General features: G+C 46.7%; 1 protein-coding gene and 1 long non-coding RNA gene across 2 annotated transcripts in view; one reads left to right on the forward strand and one right to left on the reverse strand.

The window, feature by feature from the left end:
• Positions 1-6,652, reverse strand: part of MAP1A (microtubule associated protein 1A) — a 34,796-nt gene extending 28,144 nt beyond the window's left edge. Inside the window, exons 1-2 of the mRNA XM_081170803.1 lie at positions 6,520-6,652; positions 292-393 (exon numbers count right to left, since the gene is read on the reverse strand). Coding sequence (XP_081026929.1) covers positions 292-393; positions 6,520-6,649 — 232 coding nt within the window. The 5' untranslated portion in view covers positions 6,650-6,652. The remainder of the gene's footprint in view (positions 1-291; positions 394-6,519) is intronic.
• LOC308573723 lies at positions 386-6,476 on the forward strand. The gene is made up of 3 exons (XR_014002158.1): positions 386-497; positions 1,481-1,580; positions 2,946-6,476. It is a non-coding gene; the product is annotated as an uncharacterized lncRNA (long non-coding RNA).
• Positions 6,653-9,278: the final 2,626 nt, after the last annotated feature.

A 9,278-nucleotide genomic window follows, 5' to 3' on the forward strand; every position in this document is an offset into this window, starting at 1 on the left:
TGCTGCGACTGCAGCCTGAGGCTGCTTCCTAGCCCCCAACTTGGACTCCCCCCACCCAACTTGGAGGAGCCCATTGTGCCCCATAGACTCTCCCTTGGGGCTGGGTCAGATGCCACTAGCATCCCAGTGCACTGTAGGAAAGAGTAAGGCTGGCAGCAGGCAGAGCTCTGCTCCTATTTCTGAAGCCACCAGGAGACAGCACATCACCCCAGAAGCCTCCCTCAAAGCTGACAGTAGGTCTGGGCACAAATACAAATCTCAAAAATTAAGATAAACAAGATGGGCACTGACCTTTGACCTCTGATGAAAAATGTGCAAGATGACGCGTAACAAACAGTCTCAGTTGCTGATTAAGGTCACAGGAAGAGAGGTCAATGTCCCATGAGCGAAGACCTGTTGAGACAAAGGGAGAGAGGAATGAGTTCATGTGCTCTCCTGGAAGAGACCAAAGCTGTACATTGTGATTCAGAGGAACACAGGCCTGGCTTGTACCTTGGGTGAGGAAGTGGGTTCGACCACCCAGTAGGAACAAGAGTCCTTTTCTGTGCATTGGATGCTTTGCTCCTTGCATGAGAGTCCAACTCTAGTCCAAGCTTCTACTGCCTAATCACTTTCCCAAAGCCCCTGAGCATCCTGATAGCCTCAGAGTTTGCTCTTTAATCCATGTAATCTATGAGGGCTAATCACCTTCCTATCCCAGCAGGGTGCTCAGTCTGTCCTTCCAAACAGCAGTTTAGCCTCTCCAGGTAATCCATGTGGCTTCCCCATCGTGATGTGGGAGTCACCTTCAGGTCCATGAGGTGAGTTTCTTCCACACTGTCCAGCGAATATTCCTTCAGAGGGACTGTTTGCCTCAGTCACCTGGCACCATGGAAAGCTGAAGAATGGGCTTGTGTATGTCCTATTTCATTTAGCACAGATTTATACTACACTGCAGTGATGTACACTGCATTGACCAGCTTCATCAATGCTGATCAGCTTCATCGATGTTGCCTTGCTGACCAAAGCAGTTTTAGTCCTAAAAGCAGACTGGAAGTGAGATTAAATAAGTCCACATCATCAGCACCATTTAGGAATATTTGGAGCCAGGTCCTTACCACCAATTCAAGCACCTGTATCAATGAGTAAGGCTGGACACACAAAGAACTGGAAGGTACCTCAGCTCAGCCTCACTTGTCAGTCTACTGCTAAAGCATTTATGATGGGTGACCATACAATTTGCACTAAAAAACCTATAATCAAGGAGAGCCCCCCCACCTTCCAAGGCAGTCTCTTCCACCATTGAAAGCTCTTTCTAACGGTTAGTAGAAATCCCGTTTCCTACAATTTTAACCTATTAGTTCAGGTCCTATTCTCTGGAGAAATAAATTGCTCCATTATCTATGTGACACTCTTTAAGTATATGAACATGGTTTTGTCTCATCTCACCTCTTAGTTGTCTCTTCTCCTGGCTACACATACCCAACCTCCTTCCTCATAGGATGTGGTTCCCAGGGGCCTCACCATCTTTGTTGCCCATTTCTGGGCACACTCCAGTTGGGCACTCCTTCAGCTGCTGTGCCCACCACAGCTGGACACAGGTAGGTCTAGATGAGGTCTGACCAAAGCAGAATAGGGTGCCATCATTAGTTTTGTGCTGTGGACATTTTATACTTAGTTAATGCAGTCTAGAACTATATTGGCTTTTTTAGTTACTGCATTGGATTGCTGATTTATATTTAGCTCATGGTGATGGTCCAAGGAAGGTTTATTTGGCAGCAGCTTCCAACAGAGCACAGAAGTGGGAAACTTTGTCTCTCCATGCATCCTGTCTTCACCTTCTGGCTGCAACAACTGAAACTCATCCAAGCAAGTGCTACCAGATGCAGCCAAGGCAGCAGCCCATATTTTTACAGTATTCAAAGCAGAACCCAATTTGAAGTTATTGGCAAGTAAATTACAGTGGGTTACTGAAGATTTATGACCACAAGCTCCCTGGAGTACCAGGGGACTGACCTGGAGCTAAAGTATTATTTTTTTCCTAACACTATTGGGCTTAATTTGCTTGAATAGACCGGGGGTGGGGAGAATACCTTTCAGTGCAATGGGGCACCCTGAATGAAATGCATCTCTTCTACCCTGGGCTATCTAGCCTCAGGTTCTGGTCAAAATTGTACACAGAATATTCCAATTTCAGTAAAGACTAAAGGAACTGGGACAATAAAGAATGAAACTGGGACCACCCAAGTCAGGCTCTCTGGCTGTCCTTTCTAAGGTTATTTAAAATGTACAAGACATACACACAAGAAGCATGTATGTTCAATTTGATAATGACAGAACAATTTAAGACCAAACAATATGTACTAATTTCAGTTGCATACATTGTAATCTATACTCCATACAAAACCAATTTCCTCATTATGTTCCCTAACATTCAGTTTATCATGGTGCTGCTGGAATGAATGAAGTGAAATAGTGGGAATCAGGAAAACGTCCCTCAAGGACCTTCCAGTCTTCCTTGAATTTAGGAGAGGAGCTAAAAGTTCTTTTTTTAAAAAGCTATTTTTATTAAAGCTTGAAAAACAAACAAGGAATAAACAATATAAAGAATTCAGCATTAAATTTCCAGCATTTTTAAACATAAAAGCTAAAATAAATAAGTTACAGAAAAAGAAGGAAAAAAGAAAAGATTTCCAATTCTCCATCTATTAGTTTTAAAAGCTTGTGCAAAAACTTACTCCATAATAACATCCAACTCTTCTACTTTACATAAACCAACTTTTTTCAGTCTTCAAAATGTCAACAATGATTTTTCTCTAACATGTCAACTTTGCAATCTCAGCCAAATCCATTAATTTCAATAACCATTCTTTCATAGTAGGTAATAGTAAGTTCTTCTGTCTTTGTTGTGCTTATTAAAATCTTACTGCTGTGATCATATATTGTATTCCATATTCTTTTTCTAGTTGTACAGCCATTAGTCCCAGCAGGAAGAGCTCTGGTTTCAGTTGAACAAGAGGAGCAAATAGTTCTGAATAGGTGTCAGAGGTCAGTAATGGATTGGATGGGGGCTTATATACTATGTGAGTCCAGGCAAGGCAGAACTGCTGTGGAGAGGAATTTCATCTAAGCCAGAATGGTATAGAAGTTAGAGTGTCAGACTAGGACCTGGGAGACCAGGGTTCAAATCCCTAATTGGCCATGATGCTCACTGGGTAACCAGGGGCCATCACTGCTTCTCAACCTAACCTACCTCACAAGGCTGTTGTGGGAGTTAAATGAAGAAGGAGGGGTACGATGTACACCACCTCAAATTCCATGGAGGAAATGGAGAGTTATAAATGCAATAAATTAATAAACAAATAAAATGTGACTAGGAAGACAGTTTTGGCCTGTTCTGAATGAGATTATACACCACTTAAGGATCAAGCCCAGAATTTTGGAGTGCTGTTAAATCCTTCTAATAGTTTGGATATCCTGGGACATCTGCATCATCAGACTAGTCAGGTTCACTAGCTGTGACCCCTTGCCACTATTGCCCATACTATGCCCATCTATCTTTAGATTATATTTGAAGACAATGCAGAAATGTAAAATGCTGCAGTTTAGGTTATTGTTGGTACTAGTAATGAGGAACACACAATTATGTTCAAAAGTAGCTCCAGATTTCCTATTTCCCTAGGTAAACTGCTAGTCTTAACCCTTAAAATCATTTATGCCTTAGAACCTTGGTATCTGGAAGACCACCTACTCCTATGCAAACCTTCCTTTGCCTGCAGAAGCAAGGCAGGTGGTAGCTGGAGAGATTATGTCCCATCACTGCAATGCCCTCCATATACAGCTGCTCCACATGTTTGCTAAGTTTTCAGTGCCAGATAAAGACTGTTTCATTTGTAGGAGCTTTTCATGAGCAACATTTTAATTTTATTTGCTGAATTGTGTACAGCCTGTTTTATTTTCCTTGTTATGCTGTCCAACTTATTTTATTTCCACTGATCTTCTGAGTTAAAAATTAATAATAATGTGATATTCCATTTACAGTACATTGTGCTCTGTTTTACCAGCATTGTGCGTTGCTTTAGAAATTATTTAAATTTAAAAACAAGAGATATGCATTTTTGAAATTAAATAAGAATAAAGCAATGCCCTTCCAGACTTACAAAGACAGCCCCTCTCCACAAACCCTGCAGTGTAAGACTGCTTTAAAAAGATTCAGCCAACCACAGGGGAGGAAAATAAAAGAAAAGGAGGTGATTTCCATATTTCCAAAGGAGGAGTCAACCACAGTGGCAATTCTTCTTTCATTCCCTTGAAATGACCCATCCACATTGACAAGGTGCTACAAATATCACCCTAAGGAGAGACAAGAGGGCTGCCTTTACTCCATTTCTGGAGAATGCCAGGTAAGAAAAGAGCCCTCACCTACTTCCTGCTCACCAAGGAGGCACTTTCATGCTGCCCCTGCTTCACACTCACTGCAGAGAGAAAGTCCAGGAACTAGCAGGAAAGAAAGCTGCACTGCAGCACCAACTACACACCACAGCAGCCGCAGCAGCAGAAGCAGCCACTACCTGCCTCTTTCCAAGCTTGCCTCCATCTAATCCCCTTATGTGCAGCAAGAAAGATGTGGGTTTCCCATAAGTTGCTGAAAATCAGAGCTGCAACTAGGAGGTCCTTGAATAGCACTGCAGTGTCAATCCCATGACACTGATTTGCATTCTTGGGGGAGGGCCAATATGGGACATTTTGCTGGCAGCAGCTGGGCAAGCACCAGCCACACCCTCCAGGCTGCAGAGAAGGGGAACCTTCCTCACTTACCTGGATACATGGTCAGTGGGGTTGCATGCCTTTCCCCCCTGCCAGGCTGGAGTTCCTGAGGATAGAGGGCATTAAGGGTTCCACCCCAGCTATAAAGCCTTATTGGGAGTGCACTTACTGTCTCATTCCTTATGCCCTTTGCAGGAATGATTACAGTATATGCTTTGTATTTGTTTACTCCTAGCTTTATACTCCACCAGTTCAAGCAGCAGCATTGTGCCAGATAGAAATACAACTACAAGTCAGTTTTCTTAAGAAAAAGTCATACCAGATGAACTTCATCTACCTCCCCCTTTTTACAGCTAACTTGATAGAACAGGGGGAAGTTACGAGATGTAGTATAGCTTGTTTTCAGCAAGGCTTTCAACAAGCTCCTCCACAATATTCTTGTTGACAAGCTGCTAAAATGTGTGATAGACTAAGCTTGGGGACTCTTGGATTCAGGGGCAGAATAGAGACTTCCAGAACTCCTTATCCAACTCTTTAGACTTTCCCCAAGCCAAAACCCTCAAGGGCTCTGGATCCAGTTCCTCCTATAGGGCTTTTGCCTGGCTGAAATGTGTCCTTGAACTGTCTCTGTGGATGGAGAAGGGTGTGTGGGGAAATCATTGGCTTGATTGTGGCAGGGCTGTAGTCTATTGTACTAAGAAGAGTCACATCTGTTGCTTATTTTGCTTCTAGTCCTGCCCACCTTTGACAAACAGTTCCCAGAATGCTGCCTATGAAGGTTCCCCACCCCCACATGAAAGACACTGTTAGGCAGATGTGTAGCTAATGGCTCAACAACTTTGTATAAGAGACTTGGACACAAAAGAGTAGAGAAAATGTTCATCAAATCAGTAGATAACACCAAACCAACAAAATTCAAGGTGAGTCTAGCATGATGAAGAACTGAACCAAAGTAACAAGTTTAATTTCAACACAGATAAATGCAACATTATGCATTTAGGTAGGAAAATCAAGACACACAAGTACAGGATGGAAAGCACCTGGCTTGACAGTAGAGCCAGGTTTCTTAGCACACCATGAGCTAAAAATGAGCCAGCAATGTGATGCTGCTACTAAAAAGGCTAATACAATTCTAGGCTACAACGGAAACATAGTGTCTGGATCATGAGAAGCTATGGGATCGCTAAATTCTGCTTTGGTCAGCCTTCAGCTGGAGTCCTGTACTTCTGGGCACTGCAGCAGTTTAAGAATAAAGGACTAACAGACGAAAACGATGACAGTTCCCGGGCTCTCCCATAGATGACAGAGCAAATTTGTCTTCAGTCACTCCCGAACCGGCAAGATCAAAATGGCAAGACTGACCGCCAGGTGGATCTTCCAGGGAACGGCGCCTCGGGAGCTCCTGCCCAGGTGGCAGCGGGCAAGGAGAAGGGTCCGGGCCAGAAGAAGCCGCCCCGCTCAGCGAGCTTCCTAGGCAGGTCCTGCGGCGGCGGCTGGGCCTGGCGACCCGCTTTCCCTTCCTCCTCTTGGCGGCCAGTGTCCCGCCCCCTCCCCGCCACAGACTCTCCAGGGATGGGGATGCCGCCGCTCTTGGGAATTCCGGTCCAGGGAGCGCCGCGCCAGGGCGAGATCCAACCGGTCACGCGCCCCTCAGGTGTTCCCGACGGCGGCGACACAGCAAGCCCTCTCCAGGGTGCTGAACGCGCAGGCGGCGGCGGCGGCTTCCGGCAGGCCTCCCCCTCTCTCTCCCTCCCTCCCTCCGCCCGTCCTTACCGCGCTCGAGGCTCCGGCGCAGCGTTTCCCGCTCTTGCTCGGTGCCGACCTCGCCGATCACGGCAAGCACCGCGTGGCCCCGCCGCTGCCTCCCCCGCCTCTCGCTGCCGGGCGCCGCCGGCGTCTCCATGGCGACAGGCCCGGCCGCCGGCGTCCCCATAGCAACTGGTTCCCAACTCCGCAGATGCCGCAGCGGCCTCCTGCGCGCACCTCTTAAGGGGAGAGCCGGCCGCGCGCGGATTGGCTCCTCAGAACGCACGTGCCCCACGAGGCGCTGGGGCGGGGGTTCCCGTGGCCCCGCCCCCAGAGGCCGTCCCCGCCCACCTACCCATGCGTGCTTAGGATAAGCAGGGCGTGGGCGGAGTCACAGAAGGGGCGGGGCTCTTTCCACTCCCCGCGTCGAACGGGCTGGGAGGGGCGGGGCGGAATTGCATCTTCCTTCTACTCTCCTGGAGGGGGAGATAGATATACACGCTCCTTCCAGGACCCGAGGCGATCCCGGCCGCTGTCCTGCAGCCCAACAGGCGCTTATCTCTGTTAGCGGAGCCTCCTCCCCCACGCGCCCGGGTTTGATCCAGCTTTTGCTCCTGCTGCTGGGCTCCGGTGATGTACCCCCAGCCGGCACCGAGGAATGAGGGCGACCCTTCCCTCTTTCCATCGGGTGGGGCAAGGGAGAGCGAACCCCTTTGCCTGCCGCAAGAAGGCGATCCCTCCCCGCCGGCCCGAGGTCTGCCCCCCCCCCCCCAGTCAGGCCAGCGGCCTCCAAACGAGCGGAGGTGGGGAAGCTGCCCTTGCCCCCAGCTGCAGCGCCTGTCTACAATGCAGAGTGCGGGGTGGCAACCCGCGGGCGGGACCTTGGAATTCTGGTGACCCTATAGCCCTCCTCCCTCAGAAGGGCAGCCCTGACAGCCAGTTCCCCAACCTTCCTCTTTTACCTCCACGCTGGCGGCAGGTGTCCATCCCCAAGGGGCTGCATGTTCTTGGCACGGCAGAAGGTGGTGCTGAGCATTGGGGGCTTCTTAGCTTAGAAAAGAAGAAAGGCAGCAGAGGAGTGATAGATAATTATACATGGTGTGGAGAAAGGGGACAACTGCCCTTTGGCTTTTTTCAAAATACTAGATCCTAGGGACATACAGTGAAGCTGAACACTGGAAGATTCAGGTCAGACAAAAGGAAGAATTTTTTACACGGCACGTAGTTAAATGATGGAATTCACTTCCACAACAATAATTTAATTTTAAAAATATTATTTATATGCCACCCATCTGACTGGGTTGCCCCAACCACTCTGGGCAGTTTCTAGAAAATTATAAAACCACAGTAAAACATTGCACACTATAGGTGTGGCGATGGACCAGAACTCAGATGCCTTTGAAAGGACATAAGAAAATATGGAAGACAATCACCTTGTGTTTTGCCTGTTGTCAGACACTCATTGGGACACCTGATTGGTCACTGTGGGAAATCAGATGCTGGACCAAATGAGTCTCCTTTGGTCCGATCCAACAGGGCACTTCCTAGCTCTTTTTCTTCAAAGAACCTGAAGTGGGCTGCTAATTTAAGCAGGGAAACAGCACTGAGGGGAGAGCTTTTAATTCTCTCCCCCTGCCCTTTCCTGAATTGTAAGAATATTCCATATGCTTGCATATGCCCCACTGGAGAGGAGGGTAAATACAAGCACCTGTTGCCCCACACCTTTTGCCAGAGGGAGACGACGTGGGACAGGTACAAATAGCATATGTTCACCAGTGCAATTTCAGTCAAAGTAGCAACTATTCTGAAGAAAATAAAAAGACACCAGGTGATCAGATTATACACCTCCCATCTTTGTTGTAAAACAAGGAAGCAAAGGCAGGGACAGCAATAGAACTTGCAGGACCAAGGACAGTTCCCAACAGCAAATAACTTTCTCCAAATGGTTTCAAGAGCTGAGTACTCCTGATTTTCCATCTCCCAATCTTATTGCCTTTCACAGTCTTTTCGACAGTTCATATCTATATAGTATCTTTACTGCTATATCCTAGTTTGTTATTAACCAATAAATTATGTTCTGTATCAGGGCACCCAGCTCCTCTGGATGGATGATCATGGGGCCTCTGGTGTTCCCTTGTGATCAGTGTCTGATCAATGCTTCAGACCAAAGACAAGACAGGGGCCTCTAGTTATAGATTATCTATCTGGTATTGATCCAGGATTAAATTCCTGTTCAGGGAGCTGGAGTCCAGTATCATATGAAGGAGCAGAGGTTGCCCACCTCTGGTGGTATGAGGAGTCTCAAACTTGGCCTGAGCTCCTTAGAGGAAAAGAGGAAAGGAAGGAAATAATGTGAAATAAGTCAAAATCCACAAATGTCCATATATCTGTATCGCTCTCTATCTATTTGACAGCCACAGTGCAAGACTCTCCATTCCTGAAGTGTGTAAGTTACTACAGTAACTGGAATACACTGAGGCTAGACCAATTAAGGCTGTGCTCCTGTGGACATTTACCTGCACGCAGGTTTCATTGATTTTAGTGGGTTTCAAAGTAAACATGCCTTTTATCAGGCTGTATTTATTCAACAAATCTCTTTCTCTTACCCAACAAAACTCCTTAGTGAGCAAACAAAATGTGATTGAACGGGGATTCAGCAGCAACTGAATAAGAGCCTAACTATATTTCTTCCAAAATCTAACTGCTTCAATTTTAATTGGGGGAAAAAGCTCTTTCTTCAAAGTAATTATTTATGGAGGCAATGTACAAAGACCAGTATTTCCTGT

The sequence above is a fragment of the Podarcis bocagei genome (genome assembly GCF_964188305.1).
Source record: "Podarcis bocagei genome assembly, chromosome: 14".
Lineage (NCBI taxonomy): Eukaryota > Metazoa > Chordata > Lepidosauria > Squamata > Lacertidae > Podarcis > Podarcis bocagei.